The sequence below is a fragment of the Carcharhinus amblyrhynchos genome, unplaced genomic scaffold, assembly GCF_965287045.1.
Source record: "Carcharhinus amblyrhynchos unplaced genomic scaffold, sCarAmb.v2.hapA scaffold_65, whole genome shotgun sequence".
Lineage (NCBI taxonomy): Eukaryota > Metazoa > Chordata > Chondrichthyes > Carcharhiniformes > Carcharhinidae > Carcharhinus > Carcharhinus amblyrhynchos.
Window position 1 is genome coordinate 862,852 of NW_027649805.1, and position 26,063 is coordinate 888,914.

At 45.2% G+C, this 26,063-nt stretch overlaps 1 protein-coding gene across 1 annotated transcript in view; it reads right to left on the reverse strand.

The window, feature by feature from the left end:
- The window catches only part of LOC145337709 (ubiquitin-associated and SH3 domain-containing protein A-like), a 169,569-nt gene that overhangs the window by 71,903 nt on the left and 71,603 nt on the right, over positions 1–26,063 (reverse strand). Inside the window, exons 7-8 of the mRNA XM_080182540.1 lie at positions 11,584–11,722; positions 242–350 (exon numbers count right to left, since the gene is read on the reverse strand). Of these exons, the coding sequence (XP_080038666.1) occupies positions 242–350; positions 11,584–11,722 (248 nt within the window). The remainder of the gene's footprint in view (positions 1–241; positions 351–11,583; positions 11,723–26,063) is intronic.

A 26,063-nucleotide genomic window follows, 5' to 3' on the forward strand; every position in this document is an offset into this window, starting at 1 on the left:
GTTCAAGAAGGCAGCTCACCACCACCTCTCCAGGGCAATTAGAGATGGATAAATGATGAGCTAGTCAGTGATTCTCACATCGCAAGCCTTACCTTTTTAATCAATATTTGTTTAAGGCTGTTCCTGCTGATCAGCCAATGGACAGAACAGAAAAGAGAATTGCAGGCCATTCTGTCATAAATTTTACTTGAGATTAATACTAAGTGAATTATAGAACTTTAATTCTTCATCTGAAACATACCTTCGCTGGTGAAGCATTGTGCTAACCAAGCCTTGCCAAATACGAGATCAGCTCTTTCAGCATGCCGCATGGTTAGGACATATCTCCGGGAGGAAGCTGCCTCAATCAGCTGGAAGACAGGATAAATTGAAAATGACCATTGAAACAAGAAATTCAATGGAATCAGCACGCAAGAACACACAGGAATTAGAAGCAGCAGCAGACCATTTGACCCCTTGAGCCTGCTCTGCCATTTTATAACATAGAACATAGAACACTACAGCACAAACAGACTCTTCGGCCCACAAGTTGCGCCGATCACATCTATACCTCCCAAGCCATAGAACTATCTGTAACTCCCAACCCCATTAGATCCCATATACTCACCCAGAAGTCTTTTAAAAGACCCCAGCGAGTTTGCCTCTACCACCACCGATGGCAGCCGATTCCACTCACTCACCACCCTCTGAGTGAAAAACTTACCCCTGACATCTCCTCTGTACTTGCTTCCCAGCACCTTAAACCTGTGCCCTCTCATAGCGACCATTTCAGCCCTGGGAAATAGCCTCCGAGAATCCACCCTATATATTCCTCTCAACATTTTATAAACCTCTATCAGGTCGCCTCTCAACCTTCGTGTATCCAGGGAGGAGACCTAGCTCCCTCAACCTATCTTCATAAGGCATGCCTCCCAATCCAGGCAACATCCTTGTAAATCTCCTCTGCACCCTCTCAATAGCTTCCACATCCTTCCTGTAGTGAGGCGACCAGGACTGTGCACAGTGCTCCAAGTGGGGTCTGACAAGGGTCTTATAAAGTTGCAGCATTACCTCCCAACTCCTAAACTCAATCCCTCGATTAATGAAGGCCAGTACACCATACGCCTTCTTGACCACATCCTCCACCTGCAAGGCCGATTTAAGAGTCCTATGGACCCGGACCCCAAGATCCTTCTGCTCTTCAACACAGCGAAGACTCCTACACTTGATATTGTACTCCTTCATCTCGTTGGTCCTGCCAAAATGGACCACTACACATTTATCCGTGTTGAAGTCCATCTGCCACTTCTCCGCCCAGTCTTGCATCCTATCTATGTCATGCTGCAACTTCTGACATCCCTCCAGACTATCCACAACACCACCAACCTTCGTATCGTCAGCGAACTTGCTAACCCAGCCCTCCACTTCCTCATCCAGGCCATTTATGAAAATGACAAACAGCAAGGGTCCCTGGGGCACTCTACTGGTGACCGACCTCCATGCAGAAAAAGACCCATCCACAAGCACTCTCTGCCTTCTGCAGGCAAGCCAGTTCTGGACCCACAAGGCCAAAGCCCCTTGGATCTCATGCCCAAGGTCAATCTGATTGTGCCCTTAACTGTACTTTCTTGTCAACCCCCCATAACCCTGACTCCCTTGTCAATCATAAATTTAACACATCTTTGAATGTATTTAATGACCTAGTTTCCACTGCTTTCTGGGGAAAACAATTCCACAGTGTAATGGCTTCATTCCCACATGGCAGATTGATACAAAAACTAAAACCAAATGGTATTTGGAGTGGGCTGGCTGGATGGATGCAGAACTGTCTTGGTTATAGAAGACAGAGAGTAGCAGTGGAAGGGTGTTTTTCAGAATGGAGATCTGTAGCTGATGGTGTTCTGCGGGGATCAGTGCTGGGACCTCTGTTGTTTGTAATATATATAAATGATCTAGAAGAAAATGTGTGTGATCTGATTAGTAAGTTTGTGGATGACATGAAATTGGTGGAATTGCTGATGGTGCAGGGGATTGTCAGAGGATACAACAGGATATAGATAAATTGGAGACTTTGGCATAGAAATGGCAGATGGAGTTTAATCTGGACAAATGTGAGGTGATGTATTTTGGAGGATCAAATTTGGGTATGAATTATACTGTAAATGGCAGAACCCTTAGGAACATTAACATACAGAGGGATGAGTATGCAGGTCCGCAGTTCCCGACAAGTGGCAACACAGGTGGCCAAGGTGATTAAGAAAGCATATGGCATGCTTACTTTCATCAGCCATGGCATTGAGCGCAAGAGTTAGGAAATCATGTTGCAGCTATATAAAAACTGGTTAGGCCATATTTGGAGTATTGCATGCAATTCTGGTCACCACACTACCAGAAAGATGTGAAAGCTCTGGAGAGTGCAAAGAAGGTTCACCAGGATGTTGCCTGGTCTTGAGGTTGAAATAATTAGGATAGTTTTCATTGGAAAGATGGAGGCTGAGGGGAGAACTGATCGAGGTCTACCAAATCATGAGAGGCATAGACAGGGTGGATGATCAGAGGCTTTTTCCTAGGGGACACAAGTTCAAAGTGAGGGGACAAATTTAAAGTAGACGTGTGGGAGACATTTTTCACACAGAGTGGTAGGTGCCTGGAATGTGCTGCCAGAGGAGGTAGTGGAAGCAGGCACATTAGCAACATTTAAGAGGCATCTGGATGGGTACATGAATAGGGAGGGAATAGAGGGATATGGACTGAGTAAAATTTATTTAGGGCGTTGTAGAACATAGAACATAGAACAATACAGCGCAGAACAGGCCCTTCGGCCCACGATGTTGCGCCGACCAGTTAAAAAACAATGACCCTCTAACCTAAACCAAACCCTTTCCATCCATAAACATGATTGGCACGGACTTGGAGGGCCAAAGAGCCTATTCCAGTGCTGTACATTTCTTTGTTCTTTGTTAGAGTTTAGAAGAATGAGGGGAGATCTCATTGAGACGTATAAGATGATGAATGGGATGGATAGGATAGAGGTGGAGAGACTCTTCCCGCTCAAAAAAGACAGTAGGACTAGGGGGCTCAGCCTCAAGATAAGGGGGAAGCGGTTTAGAACGGAGTTGAGGAGGAACTTCTTCACTCAAAGGGTGGTGAATCTCTGGAATTCTCTGCCCGTTGAAGTGGTGGAGGCTGCCTCGCTAAATATTTTCAAGAAGCGGGTTGATGGGTTTTTGATAAGAGAGGGGATTAAGGGTTATGGGGAGAGGGTGGGAAAGTGGAACTGAGCCACGACAGATCAGCCATGATCTTATTGAATGGCGGGGCAGGCTCGAAGGGCTAGATGGCCTACTCCTGCTCCTATTTCTTATGTTCTTATGTTCATTTCATGCATTTCTTTCAAAAAAGTAAAGTAAGGTGGGTGTAGTAACATCTTGTCAACCCAAAAATGACCCATGTATGTCTACTTTGTTTTCGGTTAGTTAACTAATCTCCTCTTCATGCTACATATGCTACACCGTACACCATAAGCGCTTATGTTGTGCAGCAACTTTTGGTGTGTTAAATGCCTTCTAGAAAATCAAATACAGCATTGTCGGGATTCTCTGGCTGTGGATGCCCCAACACTGGAAATTCCCGCTCGATGGAACTTTGAATGGTTGGCTGGATTTTCTGTCTCGCCCTCTATGATTCCCACGGCGGGTGAATTGGGAGAATTTTGTCTTCAGGGTCCCTTTTTTGACTTAGCTTGCTACTTTCTACAACATTATCTCTACAAAACTCATCTCCAAACTCTGTGACCTGAGGTTCGGCTCCTCCTTCTGGGACTGGATTCTAGAATCCCTAACCCACGACTGCAGTCAATAAGGATCGGCAACAACAACATCTCCTCCACGATCATCCTCAACACTGGTGCCCCACAAAGCTGTATTCTTAGCCCCTTACTAGCCTACTTGTGACTAATAAACTTTATATTCCTTATACCTGTGACAATGTGGGCAAAATTTGCTCCAACTCGACTTTCAGGTTTGCTGATGATATCACCGCAGTGGGTTGGATCTCAAACAATGATGAGACAGGAATGAGATAGAGAATCTAATGAACTGATGCTATGACAATAATTTCTCCCTCAATGTCAGCAAAACGAAGGAGATAGCTATCGACTTCAGGAAGCATAGTGGAGGACATGCTCCTGTCTACATCAATGGGAATGAAGTGAAAACGGTTGAAGCTTCAAGTTTTTAGGTGTCCAGGTCACCAACAACCTGTCCTGGTCCCTCCACGCTGATGTTATAGTTAAGAAAACCCGCCAATGCCTCTACTTTCTCGGAAGGTTAAGGAAATTTGGCATGTCCGCTACGATTCTCACCAATTTTTACAGATATACCAAAGAAAGCATTCTTTCTGGTTGTATCACAGCTTGGTATGGTTCCTGCTCTGACCAAGAATGCAATAAACTACAAAGGGTTGTGAACATAGCCCAGTTCATCACACAAACCAGCCTCCTTTCCATTGACAGTGTCTACACTTCCAGTTGCATCAGAAAAGCAGCCAGATGGCACAGTGCCACAGTGGTTAGCATTGTTGCCTCACAATGCCAGGGATCCAGGTTTGATTCCCGGCTTGGGTCACTGACTGTGTGAAGTTTGCACATTCTCTGCGTGTCTGCGTGGTTTTCTTCCGGGTGCTCCGGTTTCCTCCCACAGTCAGAAAGATGTGCTGCTTAGGTGCATTGGCCATGCTAAATTCTCCCTCAGAGTACCTGAACAGGCGCCGAAGTGATGTAACAAGGGAACTTTCACAATAACTTGATTGCAGTGTTAATAAATTTAAAACTAAATGTTCTGTGAAGTGGCCTTGCAAGACTGAAACTGGACAGACAAGCGGCATCGACCTAGGCACTGGAAACAACAATGGCAAACTCAGCCTTGTCAGCCTTGTATATTCCTCCTTACTAACATCTGGGGGCTTGTATCTAAACTGGGAGAGCGGCCTCACAGATTAGTCAAACAACAGCCTGACAATCATTCCCATGGAATCATACCCAACAGATAATTTCCCAGATACCACCATTACCATCCCTGGTTATATCCTGATTCACTAGCAGGACAGACCCAGCAGAGGTGGCAGTAAGGGAGAGAGTCGCTCTGGGAGTCCTTAACATCGACTCCAGACCCCATGAGGCCTCACAGCATCAAACATGATGATTACCACATACCACTCAGCTGATGAATCATATTGAATACCACTTGGAATCATAGAATCCCTACAGTGCGGAAGGAGGCTATTTGGCACATTGAGCCTGCAGCAACCCCATGCACTTACCCCAGATAGTCCCTCTGTCACTAAGGAGCAATTTAGCATGGTCAATCCACCTAACCCACATATCTTTGGACTGTGGGAGGAAACGGGAACACCCAGAGGAAACCCACGCAGACACGGGGACAGCATGCAAGCTCCACATTAGACAGTGACCCATGCTGGGACTCGAACCCAAGTCCCTGGCACTGTAACCACTATGCCACCGTGCCACCCTGGGGGAAGGACTGACGGTGGCAAGGTCACAGAATGTACACTAGGTGGAGACTTCAATGACCACCACCAAGTGTGGCTCAGTAACACCATCACTGTCTAATGACCAGGTCCTAAAAGAAAATGACACTTGATGTTATCCTCACCAACCTGCCTGCCACAGGTGCACCTGTCCATCTCAGTTTCTGAGAAAATGCCCATCACATAGTCTTTGTGGAAACACAGTAAGGTTACCCTCCTTTGTATTATGTGACATTACCACTGTGTTAAATGAGGTGGACTTCGACCAGGTTTAGCAACTCAAAACTGATCATCCATGAGATGTGTGGGCGATCAGCAGCAGCAGAACTAAACTCTAGCACAATCTGTAACCTTCTGGCCTGATATATCCCCCACTCAACCATTACCATCAAGTCAGAGTAATAACCCTGGTTCAATGGAGAGTGCAGGAGGGCATGCCAGGAGCAACAGCAGACGTACCTAAAAATGAGGTGTCAACCTGGTGAAGCTTCAACACAGAATTTCTTGCATGCCAAATGGCAAAAACAGCAAGTGATAGACAAAGCTAAGCGATCCCAGAACCAATGAATCAGTTCTAAGCTCTGCAATCCTGACACATTCAGCCATGAATGGTGGTGGACAATTAAACAACTCACTGTGGGAAGAGGCTCCACAAATACTCACATACTCAATGCTGGAGGAGTTCAGCACATAAGGCTGAAGCATTCGCAGTAATCTTCAGCCAGAAGTGCCAAGTGGATGATCCATCTCAGCCTGCTCCAGTGGTCCCCAGCATCACAGATGTCAGTTTTAAGCCAATTAGATTCACTCTACGTGACATCAAGAAATGGCTAAAGGCACTGAATACTGCAAAGGCAATGGGCCCTGACAATATTCTAGCAATTGTACTAAAGACTTGTGCTCCAGAACTTGCTACTGCTCTATCCAAGCTTTTCCATTATGGTTACAATAGTGGCATCTACCCGACAATTTGGAAAATTGCCCAGGTATGTCCTGTACGCAAGAAACAGTCATGATGTGGCTATGCCGGCGTTGGACTGGGGTAAACACAGTAAAAAGTCTGACGACACCAGGATAAATCGGTTGGACTTAAACCTGGTGTTGTCAGACTTTTTACCACAAGAAACAGGACATATCCAACCTGACCAATTACCGGCTATCAGTCTACTCTCGATCATCAGTAAAGTGATGGAAGTGGTCATCAACAGCTCTATCAAGCAACACCTGCTCAGCAATAATCTGCTCACTGGCACACAATTTGGGTTTTGTCAGGGTCATTACAGCCTTGATTCAAATATGGGCAAAAGAGCTGAGTGAGGTGAGAGTGATATTAGCTTGACATGAAGGCAGCATTTGACTATGTGTGGTATCAAGGAGCCCTAGCAAAACTGGAGTTAATGGGAATCAGGGGAGAAACTCTATTGTTTGGAGTCATACCTGGCACAAAGGAAGATGGTTGTGGCTGGTGGAGGTCAAAAATCTCAACTCCAGGACATCACTACAGGAGTTCCTCAGGGTTAGTGTCCTAGGCCCAACCATCTTCATCTGATTCATCAATGACATTCCTGCCATCATAAAGGTGTTCATAAAGGAAATGGAAAGAGCATTTGTACAATCTGGTCTCCCCGGTGGTAGGAAGGAGTAACAAGCCCAGAGAGCCATGGATGGCCAGAAATGTTCAGGATATGATGAGAAGGAAAACAAAGGACTTTAGCAGGCTGATTTTGACACGGTCCCACGTGGGAGAGTTGTAAAGAAGGTAAATGCACACGTGATACAGGTTAATTTGAGGATGTGGATTCAAAATTGGCTCAGTTGTCGGAGACAGAGGCTGATGACAGATGGTTGCTTTAGTGACTGGAGACAGTGTCCAGTGGTGTACCACAGGGATCTGTATTGGGCCCTCTATTATTCATCATTTATATAAATGACATTGATGACTACATGGGGGGTAGGACTAGTAAATTTGCGGATGGCACAAATCTTGGACTACAAGAAGATACAAGGGATGTCAGAAGTTGCAGCAAGACATAGATAGGATGCAAGACTGGGCAGTGAAGTGGCAGATGGACTACATCGCGGATAAATGTGCAGTGGTCCATTTAGGCAGATCCAATGGGATGAAGGAGTACAATATCAAAGGTAGGAGTCTTAGCAGTGTTGAGGAGCAGAAGGACCTTGGGGTCCATAGGACTCTTAAATCGGCCTCGCAGGTGGAGGATGTGGTCAAGAAGGCATATGGTGTGCTAGCCTTCATTAATCGAGGGATTGAGTTTAGGAGTTGGGAGGTAATGCTGCAACTTTATAAGACCCTTGTCAGACCCCACTTGGAGTACTGTGCACAGTTCTGGTTGCCTCACTACAGGAAGGATGTGGAAGCTATTGAGAGGGTGCAGAGGAGATTTACAAGGATGCTGCCTGGATTGCGAGGCATGCCTTATGAAGATAGGTTGAGGGAGCTAGGTCTCCTCCCTGAAGAGACGAAGATTGAGAGGAGACCTGATAGAGGTTTATAAAATGTTGAGAGGCATAGATGAGGTGGATTCTCGGAGATTATTTCCCAGGGCTGAAATGGTTGCTACGAGAGGACACAGGTTTAAGGTGCTGGGGAGCAGGTACAGAGGAGATGTCAGGGATAAGTTTTTCACTCAGAGGGTGGCGAGTGAGTAGAATCGGCTGCCATCGGTGGTGGTAGACGCGAACTCCCTGGGGTCTTTTAAAAGACTTCTGGATGAGTATATGGGATTTAATGGGATTGAGAGTTATAGATAGGCCTCGTAGGTAGGGATATGATCGGCGCAACTTGTGGGCCGAAGGGCCTGTTTGTGCTGTAGTGTTCTATGTTCTATAAAATATAGACGGAATGCTCTAATGGGCAGAGAAGTGGCAGATGAAAAATTAACCATGAAAAGTGTGTGATACACTTTTGGAAGGAGTAATTTGACAAGGAGGTATATTATGAAAGGTCTGACAATGAGAAGTTCCAAAGAACAAAGGGACCTTGGCGTGTTTATCCATAGATTTCTGAAGGCACACTCATCTTTATCGATGAAAACATAGATTACAAAAGCAGAGAGGTCATGTTGGTGTCGTATAGACCTTTGGTGAGGCCACAGCCAGAGTACTGTGTGTAGTTTTGGTCGCCACATTGTAGGAAGGATGTGATTACACTGGATTGGGATGTAGAGGAGATTCACCAGGATGCCAACTGGGATGGATCATTTAAGTTATGAAGAGAGGTTGGATAGACTTGGGTTGTTTTTATTGGAGCAGAGAAGCCTGAGGGGTGCCTGAATAAGGTGTATAAGATTATGAGGGACATGGACAAAGTATATAGAGAGCAGTTGTTTCCCTCAGTTGAAGGGTCCGTCATGAGGAAACAAAGATTCATGATGAGGGGCAGGAGGCTTAGCGGGGACTTGAGGAAAACCTTTTTTACCCAGAGGGTGGTGACGGTCTGGAATGCGTTACTTGGGAAGATGCTAGAGGTGGTTGCCTCGCATCCTTTAAAAGGTATCTGGATGAGCACTTGGCATGTCATAACATTCAGGGCTATGGATTCAAAAGACCAAATAATCTATTTTGCTCCTCAGTCCTATGTTTCTGAGATCCTGGGAAGGATTTCTAATCCCACTATAACACAATTAGAATTTAAAATCAGAATTTTTTTAAAAATCTGAAAACGAAGGCCGGTATTTTCGGCTTCCTGCCAGTGGGGATGTTATGAAATTGAAGGAATGGCATTCCCTTCAGGAATTCTGCAATCCCACTCTCCCTGACCCTGCAGTGACCTTATGCCAGGGTCATAAGACTTCTGATAGGACATCCAACCTTGGTCCAGATGAGGTTCTTCTTAAGCACTGTTTCCCACCTGCCTCAGTTTTAGGTTGGTAGCAAGATTTACCTGGCATGGAAGAAGCCTAAAAAGGAATGGTCAAGGTGGTTGGGTGGGTGCATTTCCATGAGAAATCTCCCTTTTGAATATGGACGCAACCCCATCCCTTAAGATCCAGTCGCCACTAGACATTTCTTCCCCCAGCTTTGTGCCCAGATACCCCAAACACCACCCCTTGCACTCCCTTTCTCCCATACCCTTGACCTTCCCTATTCTCACTGCCCTGGGACTGCCTAAACTTATCTTGTCCTCTGACCCCAGAACTGGTTCAGGCACCTTCCTGAAGTTCGGCTTTCGTCCACTGCAACTCTCTAAGGTCGGACATTCAACTTACTGAGTGGTGGAGGTTCCATGTGCAGCCAATGTACACTAATTTGAGCATCAAATGTCAAAGAACAGTACAGCACAGGAACAGGCCCTTCAGCCCTCCAAGCCTGCGTCAATCACATTTACTTATCTAAACCAACTGCTTATATCCTTCTATTCCTCGTTGTGGTGGGTGACTTTAATCTACCTGGAGTGAATTGGAGGGGGCCTAGAGCTGGGGGTACGGAGGGAGAGGAGTTTGTGAAATGTGTTTTGGAAGGGTCTCTAGAGCAGTATGTAACTAGCCCGACTAGGGGAGGGGCTATACTGGATTTAGTGTTGGGTAATGAGCCAGGGCAGGTGGTCGAGGTACAGGTAGGCGAACATGTGGCTAACAGTGACCACAAGTCCGTCTACTTTAGGATAAAAATGGAAAGGGATGAGTGCCGGCCGAATGGGAGTGTGCTGAACTGGGGAAAGGCGAGCTATAGCAGGATTAGGACAATTTTCCAGCCTATCTATATCCTGCTGTACTCTCTGAAAATCCTTATCACTATCCGCAACTCCACCAATCTTAGTATAATCCGTGAATTTGCTAATCAGACCAGCTACGTTTTCTTCCAAGTCACTTATATATATTACAAACAGCAGAGGTCTCAGCACTGATCCCTGTGGAACACCACTGGTTACAGACCACCATTCAGAAAAACACCCTTCCGCCACTACCTTCTATCTTCTATGGCCAAGCCAGTTCTGTATCCATCTAGTTAGCTCACCCTGATCCCATGAGATTTGTCTGCAGGAACTCAGAGTCGACGGGAAGGGAAATCCTGCCATCTGAAAACTTCAGGCCAAACAGTTGAATATGAGTGAAGATAAAATGTTTATTATATATAAATATTATATTAGGAATAACAGATGTGTAGGAATAAATATTAGGAATAACGGATGTGTAGAGTATAGGGCTAACGGTAGGACTCTGAATAGTGTGGATGAACAGAGGGATCTAGGTGTATGTGTACATAGATCCCTGAAAGTTGGGAATCAAGTAGATAGGGTTGTTAGGAAGGCACATGGTGTCTTGGCGTTTATTGGTAGGGGGATTGAATTTAGGAGCCGCAGCGTCATGTTGCAAATGTACAAAACTCTGGTGCGGCCGCACTTGGAGTGTTGTGTGCAGTTCTGGTCCCCACATTACAGGAAGGATGTGGAGGCTTTGGAGAGGGTGCAGAGGAGGTTTACCAGGATGTTGCCTGGTATGGAGGGGAGGTCCTATGAGGAGAGACTGAGGGATTTGAGGTTGTTTTCATTAGAAAGAAGGCGGCTACGAGGGGACCTTATTGAAACATATAAGATGATTAGAGGTTTAGATAGGGTGGACAGTGATAGCCTTTTTCCTTGGATGGAGAAAGCTAGCACGAGGGGGCGTAGCTTTAAATTAAGGGGTGGTAGTTACAGGATGGATGTCAGGGGTAGGTTCTTTACCCAGAGGGTGGTGAGGGATTGGAATGCCCTGCCTGCTGCAGTTGTGAATGCGCCTAGTTTGGGGGCGTTTAAGAGATCCGTGGATAGGTTTATGGATGGTAAGGATTTGGTTTAGGTTAGAGGGTGATTGTTTTTTAACTGGTCGGCGCAACATCGTGGGCTGAAGGGCCTGTTCTGCGCTGTAATGTTCTATGTTCTATGTTCTAATATAATTATTAAGAAATGCCAGCACCAAATCTTGAGATATATTTGTAACTGTATTTATAACACAAAGATATATTTCTGATGAAATGAATGCCTCTTCTTTGACGTAAACAGTTTGCTAAGATCTTTATCTGCAGTACAGTAATTGATTGTGTTTTAAGAATTACCTGTGATTCAAGAAGTTTATGAATACTGTTTGTTGCCTGTGGCTGTGATGGCAAAAGGATTCCGCTTTGTGAAGATGGAAGATTATGTTCATGAACACTGGAGGAAGTTCTCACCAAAGTTTCACAAAAGGCATACGTCCTATTAAAAAAATTGGAATCATAAGTCAAAGATTTAATTCATCACAAAATCCATGATTAGCAGCCTTTAGTGGACTGCAACAAGAGGTTGAAAACAGAGAGATACCCTCTATCGGCCATCCACTGCAGCAACTAAGCTACATAGATGTCCTCCTTACCTCTGCAATCATAGAACTATACAGTGAAGAAGAGGCCCTTCAGCCCATCGAGTCAGTACTGACACAAGAGGAACACCTGACCACCACCCAATCCCATTTACCAGCATTTGGCCCACAGCCTTGAACATTATAGAACATAGAACATAGAACACTACAGCACAAACAGGCCCTTCGGCCCACGAGTTGCGCCGATCACATCAACACCTATCTATAACCCCCAATCCCATAAAACCCCATATACTCATCCAGAAGTCTCTTAAAAGACCCCAGCGAGTTCGCCTCCACCACCACTGACGGCAGCCGATTCCATTCACTCACCACCCTCTGAGTGAAAAACTTACCCCTAACATCACTTCTGTACTTTCCTCCCCGCACCTTAAACCTGTGTCCTCTCGTAGCGACCATTTCAACCCGGGGAAATAGCCTCTGAGAATCCACCCTATCTATTCCTCTCAACATTTTATAAACCTCTATCAGGTCGCCTCTCAACCTACGTCTCTCCAGGGAAAAGAGACCCAGTTCCCTCAACCTAACTTCATAAGGCATGCCTCCCAGTCCAGGCAACATCCTTGTAAATCTCCTCTGTACCCTTTCAATAGCTTCTACGTCTTTCCTATAGTGAGGCGACCAGAACTGCGCACAGTACTCCAAATGAGGCCTGACAAGGGTCTTATAAAGTTGCAGCATTACCTCCCGACTCCTAAACTCAATCCCTCGATTAATGAAGGCCAGTACACCATACGCCTTCTTGACCACCTCCTCCACCTGCGTGGCCGACTTAAGAGTCCTGTGGACCCGGACCCCAAGATCCTTCTGCTCCTCAACACTACCAAGACTCCTGCCCTTGATAGTGTACTCGTTCATCCCGTTGGTTCTGCCAAAATGGATGACTACGCATTTATCCGCGTTGAAGTCCATCTGCCACTTCTCCGCCCAGTCCTGCATCCTATTTATGTCCTGCTGCAACTTTTGCCATCCTTCCAGACCATCCACAACACCACCGACCTTCGTGTCATCAGCGAACTTACTTACCCATCCTTCCACTTCCTCATTCAGGTCATTTATGAAAATGACAAACAGCAAGGGTCCTAGAACAGATCCCTGGGGCACTCCACTGGTGACTGACCTCCATGCCGAAAAAGACCCATCCACAACCACTCTCTGTCTTCTGCAGGCAAGCCAGTTCTTGATCCACAAGGCCAAAGGCCCTCGGATCCCATGCCCTCTCACCTTCTCAAGAAGTCTTGCATGGGGGACCTTATCAAACGCCTTGCTGAAGTCCATGTACACCACGTCCACGGCACTTCCTTCATTAATATGTTCAGTCACATTATCGAAGAACTCAACTAGGCTCGTAAGGCACAACCTGCCCTTGACAAATCCATGCTGACTATTCCTGATCATGTCAAACCTCTCCAAATGGTCGTAAATCTTGTCCCTCAGAAGCCTTTCCATCAGCTTACCAACCACTGAGGTCAGACTCACCGGTCGGTAATTTCCCGGGCTATCTCTGTTCCCTTTCTTGAAAATAGGGACTACATCCGCAATCCTCCAATCCTCCGGAACCTCTCCCGTCTCCATTGACGACGCAAAGATCATCGCCAGGGGCTCTGCAATCACTTCCCTCACCTCCCACAGTATCCTGGGGTATATCCCATCTGGTCCCGGCAACTTATCAATCTTGATAGAATTCAAAAGTTCTAATACATCCTCCACCTTAATATCCACAAACTCAATCTTTTCCATCTGCTGCAAATCCGTAGCAAAAACTCCCAGATCAGCTTCCACCGTGAATACTGAGGCAAAGTACTCATTAAGCACCTCTGCCATTTCTTCTGGTTCCACACCGACCTTACCCCCTTCACCTTTTATAGGTCCTATCCCTTCTCTTCTCATCCTTTTACCTTTCACATATTTATAGAAGGCCTTGGGATTCTCTTTAATCTTACCCGCCAAGGTCTTCTCATGACCCCTTCTGGCTCTCCTAATTTCCCTTTTAAGCTCCTTTCTACAGTCCTTATACTCCTCAAGATCCTTAACCTCTCCGAGTTCCCTGAACCTTTTGTAGACCTTCCCTTTCCTCCTGACTAGGTTTAACACAGCCTTCGTGCACCACGGTTCCCTCGACCTACCAAAACCCCCTTGTCTCATCGGAACGTTGTCACGCATAGCTCCAGACAAACATTCCTTGAATATCCGCCACCTTCCTTCAGTACTTTTCCCTAAGAACGCCTCCTTCCAGTTTATTTGTCCAAGTAACTTCCTGACTTCTTCGTATCTCCCCTTACTCCAGACAAACACCTTCCTAGCCTGCCTGATCCTATCTCGTTCCAATGCAATTGTGAAGGAGATAGAATTATGGTCACCATTCCCAAGATGCTCCCCTACCGAGAGATCCATCACCTGCCCTGGTTCATTTGCCAGGCTTCATATTCACCGAGTGAGTATCTGCTCTCCCTCCCAACACCCTCAGTGACATAATAGCCACAACTCTTCATAAATTCCCCTGTAAACCACAAGGGTGAATATTGTACTTCCCCACCCCCCAAGTTTGGCAAGTGTTCACCCCCCCAACTCCGAGCTTCACTTCCATGTGCCCCCAGCATTCTTTTGGTATCTCTTGAGTATTGAAGAGACTGAGGAGTGTGATAATAGTGTAACTGACTTGTATGTGTAAATATAAATAACATATATAATATTTATATATTGCTTTTTGTGTTTAAGGGGAAAGTTTAAAAATTCAGCTTTATTCTACAGGTGGTTGGAATGCAGCTCAGATGCTGGACGAGCAGGATAATTGCTCATTTTAATCTTAAAAGTGGTTATATTAAGTTGAGTTCATGGACTTTTGTTGATTTAAGTTCACTTGGGATTTCTGATTAGAGAGATTGACATGTGATGATGTGATACATGTGCAGTCCTGAGACTAGCAGAGAAAAGATTTTTACAGGAAGCACTTTAGTTTGTAGCTAAAGCCTGGTTGAAGTTAGTAGGATTTTGCAGGCTCACTGAAAACTTCAAGACTGTTTACACTCATTACAGCAAGTATATTTTTGGTTGCTAACTGTATTTACAGCAGTATTTAAGTTTGTAAGAGGAATAATGCTTATTTGAAACTGAAATGGTGCTAAATTGGAAATTAAAGTTGTTTCCTTTTCATTTTTTAAAATATTGTTCAACTGGGACATGATGGATTGAGTTATAAGGAGAGGCTGGATAGACTGGATGTGGATATGCCGGCGTTGGACTGGGGTAAACACAGTAAAAAGTCTGACAACACCAGGTTTCAGTCCAACAGTCAAATAAATCGGTTGGACTGAAACCTGGTGTTGTCAGACTTTTTACTGGATAGACTGGGACATTTTTCTCTGGAGTTTAGGAGGCTGAGGGATGATCTTATAGCAGTCTATAAAATAATGAGGGGCATAGACAAGATAGATAGCCAATATCTTTTTTCCCAAAGGTAGGGGAGTCTAAAACTAGAGGGCATAGGTTTCAGGTGAGAGGGGAGAGATACAAAAGTGTCCAGAGGGACAATTTTTTCACACGGAGGGTGGTGAGTGTTTGGAACAAGCTGCCAGAGGTAGTAGTAGAGGCAGGTACAATTTTGTCTTTTAAAAAGCATTTAGACGGTTACGTGGGTACAATGGGTATAGAGGGATATGGGCCAAATGCAGGCAATTGGGATTAGCTTTCGGATTTTAAAAAAAAAAGGTGGCATGGACAAGTTGGGCCGAAGGGCCTGCTCCAAGCTGTAAACCTCTATGACTCTATGTTAATAGTTAAGTAGCTTAATTTGTTAGATTTATGGTTAAACTGTGTTATTAAAGAAAGTTTATTTTAGGATAAAAGATCCCTAATTTGTCAGTGGAATTACCCCTTGAGTGAAGCATCCTTTCCCCACACTTATGCTAAAATAGAAAAATTGTTAGTATCTAGTCTGGCTTGCTAATGTAATTTGGGGTTCTGGTCTAGCACCCTAACAGGAGAAATGGCTGTCTGAGCACCCATGTCCCTTAGATGTGAAGGTGCCAGGTTCAGTGAAGGCTCAATATCAGGCGTGAGTGCTCGATAATGAGATACTGATGTATGAAAATGATGTTTTTGCCGTTCTGTGGTGTGGTTGGCATCAGCCACTGGCCAGCCTGCTCCAAAACTACAAAATGCCATCATGCCAGCGAGAATCACATCTTTCAAAACTCTCCGGGTTTTGAGCGCACTTCTATTATTGCAGAGAGTCAGGGCTCAAAGTTCCACTGTGTGTCCCCTGGCTCTATATTCACAACAGGGAAACATCCTGCCTGCATCCCACCCTAATAGGATCTGACGCGTTGCAATCCTTTGAAACTCCAGTGAATACTGGCCCAGTCAAATCAAAAACAGAAAATGCTGGTTTGGGACAAGATGAAGAGCGGGAATGGAGAAGAGGAAAAATGGAAGTGAGAATGAAGGGTGATAAAAATGGGTGAATGAGATGAAAAGAAAATATTAAATAAGCGGAAATGGGGTGAAAGTGGAGGGGAGAGTTCATGCTCTGAAGTTGTTGAACTCAATGTTCAGTCCCAAAGGCTGTATAGTGCTCAGTCTGAGGTGTTATTCCTCCAGTTTGCATTGGGCTTCTCTAGAACACTGCAAAAGGCCAAGGATGGACAGGTGAATAGGAGACCAGGGTTGATGTGGCAAGCAACAGGAAGGCCTGGGTCCTGCTTAAGATAAATGGATATTCAGTGAGACATTGGTGTCCTCCTGCATAAATTGCTGAAATAAGCGTGCAGGTACAGTAGACAGAAAAGAACATAAGAACTAGTAGCAGCAGTAGGCCATTTGGTCCCTCGAGCCTGCTCCGCCATTCGATAAGATCATGGTTGATATTTTCGTAGAGTCAGCTCCACTTACCCACCCGTTCAATCGTAATCTTTAATTCCTTTACTGTTCAAAAATGTATCTATCCTGCCCTTAAAAACATTAAATGAGGTAGCCTCAACTGCTTCACTGGGCAGGGAATTCCGAAGATACACAACCCTTTGTGTGAAGAAGTTCCTCATCAACTCAGTCCTAAATCTGCTTCCCCTTGTTTTGAGGCCAAGTCCCCTCGTTCTAGACACTCCTGCCAGTGGAAACAACTTCTCTGATTCTATCTTATCTATTACCTTCATAACCTTATATGTTTCTAAAACAATTCTTCTGAATTCCAATGAGTATAGCCCCAGTCTATTCAGTCTCTCCTCATAAGCCAACCCTCTCAACTCCGGAATCAGCCTAGTGAATCTCCTCTGCACCTCCTCCAGTGCCAGTATATCCTTTCTCAAGTAAGGAGACCAAAACTGTACACAGTACTCCAGGTGTGGCCTCACCAGCGCCTTATACAGCTGCAACATAACCTTGCTATTTTTAAACTCCATCTCTCTAGCAATGAAGAAACAAATTCCATTTGCCTTTTTAATTATCTACTGACCAACTTTTTGGGATTCAAAGAAGGTAAATGGTATGTTGGCCTTCATAGTGAGAGGATTTGAATATAGGGATAGGGATGTTTTGCTGCAATTGTATAGAGCATTAGTGAAGCCACACCTGGAATATCGTGTGCAGTTTTGGTGTCTTTATCTGAGGAAGGATGTCCTTGCTATAGAGGGAGTACGGCAAAGGTTTACCAGGCTGATTCCAGGGATGGCTGGTCTGTCATATGAGGAGAGACTAAGTTGGTTAGGAATGTATTCACTGGAGGGATTTCACAGAAACTTATAAAATTCTACCAGGATTAGACAGGGTAGATTCAGAAAGAATGTTCCCAATGGTGGGGGAGTCCAGAACTAGGGGTCATAGTTTGAGAATAAGGGGTAAACCTTATAGAACTGAGATGAGGAGAAAGTGGTGATTGAATGGAATTCACTACCACAGAAAGTACTGAGGCCAAAACTTCTGATTTCAAGAAGAAATTAGATATAGTTCTCGGGGCTAAAGGATCAAGGGATATGGAGGGGATCAGGATATTGAATTTGATGATTAGCCAAGCTACTGTTGAATGGGGCGGGGGGGGGGGGGGGGGGTGGTGGTGGTGGGGGGGGGGGGGGGGGGGTGGGGGGGGGGGGGGTGGTGGTGGGGGCAGCCTTGAAGAGCCAAATAGCCTTTCGCTGCTCCTATTTCCTATGTCTCTTTGCAATCAAGAAATAAGAACAAGGATAGCAATGGGAAATGCCACATTTGATAAAAAGAGATGGTTGTTAACTGGAAAGCTGAATAAAACAAGCTAAAAGTGACTTGTAAAGAGCTTAATTTGGAGTGGAGAAAATTCTCGAATCCATTATCAAGGACATTATAGCAGAGCATTTAAAAAGCAGTGGCAGGATCAGACTAGGTCTACAAACCTCTATAAACAGGATGGTCTATACCTATACCAATATTCTGGGGGGAAAATTTGCTAATGCTTTTCGGGAGGGTTTAAATTAATTCAGGAGGAGGATGGGAACTTGAATTGTAGCTCCAGTGTACAGGAAATTGAGAGTGGTGAGGTCATGAATAAGGTTTCAAGGTCGCAGGAGTGTACCAGCAGGCAGGAAGGTGGTTTGAAGTTTGTCTACTTCAATACCACGAGCATTCGGAATAAAGTGGGTGAACTTGCAGCATGGGTTGGTACCTGGGACTTCGATGTTGTGGCCATTTCGAAGACATGGATAAAGCGGGGAAAAGAATGGTTGTTTCAGTAAGATCAGGGAAGGTGGTAAAAGAGGGGGAGGTGTGGCATTGTTAGTTGGGGACAGTATTATGGTGGCAGAAAGGACATTTGATGAGGACTCGTCTACTGAGGTAGTATGGGCTGAGGTTAGAAACAGGAAAGGAGAGGTTACCCTGTTGGGAGTTTTCTGTAGGCCTCTGAAAAGTTCCAGAGATGTTGAGGAAAGGATTGCAAAGATGATTCTGGATAGGGGCGAATGTAACAGGGTCGTTGTTATGGGGGATTTTAACTTTACAAATATTAACTGGAAAAGCTATAATTCGAGTATTTTAGATGGGTCAGTTTTTGTCCAATGTGTGCAGGAGGGTTTCCTGACACAGTATGTAGATAAGACAACAAGAGGCGAGGCCACATTGGATTTGGTACTGGGTAATGAACCAGGCCAGGTGTTAGATTTGGAGGTAGGTGAACATTTTGGTGATAGTGACCACAATTCGGTTACGTTTACATTAGTGATGGAAAGGGATATGTATATACCGCAGGACGAGAGTTATAGCTGGGGGAAAGGAAATTATAATGCTATTAGGCAAGATTTAGGATGCAAAAAAACTGCAGGGGATTGCACAATTGAAATGTGGAGCTTGTTCAAGGAACAACTACTGCGTGTCCTTGATCATTATGTACCCGTTAGGCAGGGAGGAAGTGATCGAGAGAGAGAACTGTGGTTTACTAAAGAAGTTGAATCACTTGTCAAGAGGAAGAAGGAGACTTATGTAAAGATGAGACGTGAAGGCTCAGTTAGGGTGCTTGAGAGTTACAAGTTAGCCAGGAAGGACCTAAAGAGAGAGCTAAGAATAGCCAGGAGAGGACATGAGAAGTCTTTGGCAGATAGGATCAAGGAAAACCCTAAAGCTTTCTATAGGTATGTCAGGAATAAAAGAATGACTGGGGTAAGATTAGGGCCAGTCATGGACAGTAGTGGGAAGTTGTGCGTGGAGTCCGAAGAGATAGGAGAGATGTTAAATGAGTATTTTACATAAGTATTCACACAGGAAAAAGACAATGTTGTCGAGGAGAATACTGAGATACAGGCTATTAGACTGGACAGGATTGAGGTTCATGAGGAGGTGTTAACAATTCTGGAAAGTATGAAAATAGATAAGTCCCCTGGGCCAGATGGGATTTATCCTAGGCTTCTCTGGGAAGCTTGGGAGGAGATTGCAGAGCCTTTGGCTTTGATCTTTAGGTCGTCATTGTCTACAGGAAAAGTGCTAGAAGACTGAAGGACAGTAAATGTTGTCCCCTTTTTCAAGAAGGGGAGTAGAGACAACCCTGGTAATTATAGACCAGTGAGCCTTACTTCTGTTGCGGGCAAAGTTTTGGAAAGAAGTATAAGAGGTAGGATTTATAATCATCGAGAAAGGAATAATTTGATTAGGGATAGTCAACACGGTTTTGTGAAGGGTAGGTCGTGCCTCACAAACCTTATTGAATTCTTTGAGAAGGTGACCAAAGAGTTGAATGAGGGTAAAGCAATTGATGTCATGTATATGGATTTCGGTAAAGCGTTTGATAAGGTTCCCCATGGTAAGCTATGGCAGAAAATACAGAGGCATGGGATTGAGGGTGATTTAGTGGTTTGGATCAGAAATTAGCTAGCTGTAAGAAGACAGAGGGTGGTGGTTGATGGGAAATGTTCACCCTGGAGTTCAGTTACTAGTGGTGTACCACAAGGATCTGTTTTGGGGCCACTGCTGTTTGTCATTTTTATAAATGACCTGGATGAGGGCATAGAAGGATGGGTTAGCAAATTTGTGGATGACACTAAAGTCAGTGGAGTTGTGGACAGAGTGGAAGGATGTTGCAGGTTACAGAGGGACATAGATAAGCTGCAGAGCTGGGTTGAGAGGTGGCAAATGGAGTTTAATGCAGAAAAGTGTGAGGTGATTCACTTTGGAAGGAGTAACAGGAATACAAAATATTGGGCTAATGGTAAGATATTTGGTAGTGTGGATGAGCAAAGAAATCTTGCTTTCCATGTGCATAGATCTCTGAAAGTTAGCACCCAGGTTGATTAGGTTGTAAGGAAGGTGTACAGCGTGGTAGCTTTTATTGGTAGAGGAATTGAGTTTCGGAGCCATGAGGTCATGTTGCAGCTGTACAAAACTCTGGTGCAGCCGCACTTGGAGTATTGCACTCAGTTCTGGTCGCCACATTATAGGAAGGATATGGAAACATTGGAAAGGGTGCAGAGGAGATTTACCAGGATGTTGCCTGGTATGGTGGGAAGGTCTTATGAGGAAAGGCTGAGGGACTTGAGGCTGTTTTCGTTAGAGAGAAGAAATTTAAGAGGTGACCTAATTGAGGCATATAAGATGATCAGAGGATTAGATAAGGTGGACAGTGAGAGCCTTTATCTTCAGATGGTGATGGCTAGCATGAGGGGACATAGCTTTAAATTGAGGGGTGATAGATATAGGCCAGACGTCAGAGGTAGGTTCTTTACTCAGAGAGTAGTAAGGGTGTGGAATGCCCTGCCTGCAGCAGTAGTGGATTCGCCAACATTAAGGGTATTTAAATGGTCATTGGATAAACATATGGATGATATTGGAAACGTGTAGGTTAGATGGAGTTTAGATTGGTATCAAAGGTCGGCGTAACATCGAGGGCCGAAAAGCCTGTACTGCGCTGTAATGTTCTATGTAGAGTCAGCATGGTTATACAAGGGAAATCATGCCTGACAAATTGGAATTCTTTGAAAATGTAACTAGTAGAATTGACAAGGGAGAGCCAGTCAATGTGATATATTTGGACTTTCAGTAGGCATTTAACAAAGTTCTGCACACGAGACTAAAGTTCAAGATTAAAGTGCATGGGATTGGGGAAGTATATTGCGATGGATAGAAAACTGGAAACAAAGAGTAGGAATTAATGGGTGCTGTTCAAATTGTCATGATGTGGGTATGCCGGCGTTGGACTGGCGTAAACACAGTGAAAAGTCTGACAACACCAGGTTTTAGTCCAACCTATTTATTTGATAATATACTCACAAGCTTTCGGGGTTAGCCCCTTCCCCGAAAGCTTGTGAGTATATTATCAAATAAATAGGTTGGACTAAAACCTGGTGTTGTCAGACTTTTCACTGCTGTTCAAATTGGCAGACAGTAACTGGTGGGGGTGCCACAGGGATTGTTTTTGCTGGGACCCCAGCTAATTATAATAAATATTCATGATTTAGATGAGGGAACAAAATGTAACGTTTCAAAGTTTGCAGATGATACCGATTTGTATGTGAGGTTGAACTTCGACAAGGATGCAGAGATCCTTTAGAATGATCTGGACAGGTTGGGTGAGTGGGCAAATCAGTGGCAGATGCAGTATAATTTGGATAAGTGTGAGGTTATTCACTTTGGAAGCAAAAACAAGAAGGTAAATTATGACCTGAATGGCTGTAAATTGGGAGAGGGGAGAGTGCAGTGGGACCTGGGTGTTATTGTGTACCAATCACTGAAGGTAAGCATGCAGGTGCAGCAGGCGGTAAAAAGGCAAAATGGCATGTTGGTCTTCACCATGAGAGGTTTCGAGTACAGGAGCAGGGATGTGTTGTTGCAATTATACAGGGCCTTGGTGAGGCTACACCTAGAATATTGTGTGCAGTTTTGGTCTCCTTTTCCAAGGAAGGATGTTCTTGCTCTTGAGGGAGCGCAACGAACGTTTACCAGGCTGATTCCGGGGATGGCAGGAGTAATGTACGAGGAGAGATTGACTGTGTTAGGATTGTTTGCGCTGGAGTTCAGACAAATGAGGAAGGATCTCAGAGAGACTTATAAAATTCTAACAGGACTAGACAGGGTAGATACAGGGAGGATGTTCCCTGTGGTGGGGGAGTCCAGAACCAGGGGTCAAAGTCTGAGGATTCAGGATAGACCATTTAGGACGAAAATGAGCAGACATAGATATTTAAATCATTGATAGTCATGGGTGAGGTGCCTGAAGATTGGAGAGTGGCAAATGTTGTGTCTTTGTTTAAAAAGGGCCACAGGGAAAAGCCTGAGAACTACAGACCAGTGAGCCTGACACCTGTGGTGGGTAAATTGTTGGAAAGTATTTTGAGAGAGAGGATCCACAGGCATTTAGAGATGCCAGGACTGATTAGGGACAGTCAGCATGGCTTTGTGAGTGGAAAATCATGTCTCGTAAATTTAATTGAGTTTTTTGAAGGGGTAACCAAGAAGGTAGATGAGGACAGTGCAGTTGATGTGGTCTACATGAACTTTAGCAAGGCCTTTGACAAGGTACTGCATGGTAGATTGTTGCATAAGGTTAAATCTCACAGGATCCAGGGTGAGGTATCTAAATGGATACAAAATTGGCTTCTTGACAGAAGCCAGAGGGTGGTTGTCGAGAGTTGTTTTTCAAACTGGAGGCCTGTGACCAGCAGTGTGCCTCAGGGATCAGTGCTGGGCCCACTGTTATTTGTCATTTTTATGAATGATTTGGATGAGAATATAGGGGGCATGGTTAGTAAGTTTGCAGATGACACCAAGATTGGTGGTCTAGTGGACAGTGAAGAAAGTTATCTCTAATTGCAACGGGATCTTGATCAATTGGGTCAGTGGGCTGACAAATGGCAGATGGAGTTTAATTTAGACAAATGCGAGGTGATGCATTTTGGTAGATTGAACCAGGGTAGAACTTACTCAGTTACTGGCAGGGCGTTAGGGAGAGTTACAGAACAGAGAGATCTAGGTGTCCATGTTCATGTTCATAGCTTCTTGAAAGTGGAGTCACAGGTGGAGAAAGTGGTGAAGAAAGCATTCGGCATGCTTGGTTTCATTGGTCAGAACACTGAATACAGGAGTTGGGCCGTTTTGTTAAAGCTGTGCAAGACATTGGTAAGGCCACACTTGGAATACTGTGTGCAGTTGTGGTCACCCTATTATAGAAAGCATGGATAGAGGATTGGCTGTCTAATAGAAAGCAGAGAGTTGGAATCAATGGGTGCTATCCTGGTTGGCAGCTGGTGACTAGTGGAGTGCTGCAGGGATCAGTGCTGGGGCCTCAACTGTTTACCATTTATATAGATGATCTGGAGCAGGGGGCTGAGTGTAGGGTGACAAAATTTGATGATGACATGAAGATGAGTGGAAAAGCAAATTGCGTAGAGGGTGTGGAAAGTCTGTAGAGAGATCTGGATAGGCTGAGCGAGTGGGCGAGGACCTGGCAGATGGGGTATAATGTTAGCAAGTGTGATGTTATCCACTTTGGTAGAAATAATAGTAGGAGGGGTTATTATTTAAAAGGCAAAAAGTTGCAGCATGCTACGGTGCAGAGGGACCTGGGGGTCCATGTGCACAAATTGCAAAAACCCAGTCTGCAGGTGCAGCAGGTGATCAAGAAGGCGAATGGAATGCTGGCCTTTATAGCGAGGGGGACAGAATATAAAAGCAGGGGGGTCTTGCTGCAACTGTACAGGGTACTGGTGAGGCCGCAGCTGGAGTACTGTGTGCAGTTTTGGTCGCTGCACTTGCGGAAGGATATATTGGCCTTGGAGGGAGTGCAGAAAAGGTTCACTAGGCTGATACCGGAGATGAGGGGGTTAGCCTATGAAGAGAGACTAAATAGACTGGGTCTGTACTCGTTGGAGTTTAGAAGGCTGAGGAGGGATCTTATAGAGACGTATAAGACAATGAAGGGGCTAGATAGGGTAGAGGTAGAGAGATTCTTCCCGCTTAGAAAGGATAGCAGGACTAGAGGGCACAGCCTCAAGGTAAGTGGGGGGGGGACCAGTTTACATCAGAGTTGAGGAGGAACTTCTTCACTCAGGATACTGTGGGAGGCGAGGGAAGAGATTGCAGAGCCCCTGGCGATGATCTTTGCGTCATCAATGGAGACGGGAGAGGTTCCAGAGGATTGGAGGATTGCGGATGTAGTTCCTATTTTTAAGAAAGGGAACAGAGATAGCCCGGGAAATTACCGACCGGTGAGTCTGACCTCAGTGGTTGGTAAGCTGATGGAGAGGCTTCTGAGGGACAAGATTTACGAACATTTGGAGAGGTTTGACATGATCAGGAATAGTCAGCATGGATTTGTCAAGGGCAGGTCGTGCCTTACAAGCCTAGTTGAGTTCTTCGATAATGTGACTGCACACATTGACGAAGGAAGTGCCGTGGACGTAGTGTACATGGACTTCAGCAAGGCGTTTGATAAGGTCCCCCATGCAAGACTTCTTGAGAAGGTGAGAGGGCATGGGATCCAAGGGCCTTTGGCCTTGTGGATCCAGAACTGGCTTGCCTGCAGAAGGCAGAGAGTGGTTGTGGATGGGGCTTTTTCTGAATGGAGGTCAGTCACCAGCGGAGTGCCTCAAGGATCTGTTCTGGGACCCTTGTTGTTTGTCATTTTCATAAATGACCTGGATGAGGAAGTGGAGGGATGGGTAAGTAAGTTCGCTGATGACACGAAGGTCGGTGGTGTTGTGGATGATCTGGAAGGATGGCAAAAGTTGCAGCAGGACATAGATAGGATGCAGGACTGGGCGGAGAAGTGGCAGATGGACTTCAACGCGGATAAATGTGTAGTCGTCCATTTTGGCAGAACCAACGGGATGAACGAGTACACTATCAAGGGCAGAAGTCTGAGTAGTGTTGAGGAGCAGAAGGATCTTGGGGTCTGGGTCCACAGGACTCTTAAATCGGCCTCGCAGGTGGAGGAGGTGGTCAAGAAGGCGTATGGTGTACTGGCCTTCATTAATCGAGGGATTGAGTTTAGGAGTCGGGAGGTAATGCTGGAACTTTATAAGACCCTTGTCAGGCCTCATTTGGAGTATTGTGCGCAGTTCTGGTCGCCTCACTATAGGAAAGATGTAGAAGCTATTGAAAGGGTGCAGAGGAGATTTACAAGGATGTTGCCTGGACTGGGAGGCATGCCTTATGAAGTTAGGTTGAGGGAGCTGGGACTCTTTTCCCTGGAGAGACGAAGGTTGAGAGGCGACCTGATAGAAGTTTACAAAATGTTGAAAGGAATGGATAGGGTGGACTCTCAGAGGCTATTTCCCCGGGTTGAAATGGTCGCTACGAGAGGACACAGATTTAAGGTGCGGGGAGGGAGGTTCAGAAGTGATGTTAGGGGTAAGTTTTTCACTCAGAGGGTGGTGAGTGAATGGAATCGGCTGCCGTCAGTGGTGGTGGAGGCGAACTCGCTGGGGTCTTTTAAAAGACTTCTGGATGAGTATATGGGGTTTAATGAGATTGAGGGTTATAGATAGGTCTGTAGGTTGGTAGGTGATGTGATCGGCGCAACTTGTGGGCCGAAGGGCCTGTTTGTGCTGTAGTGTTCTATGTTCTATGTTCTAAAGGGTGGTGAATCTCTGGAATTCTCTGCCCGTTGAAATGGCGGAGGCTACCTCGCTGAATATATCTAAGTCACGGGTAGATAGGTTTCTGATAGACAGGGGAATTAAGGGTTTTGGGAGAAAGCGGGAAAGTGGAACTGATCCACTTCAGATCAGCCAT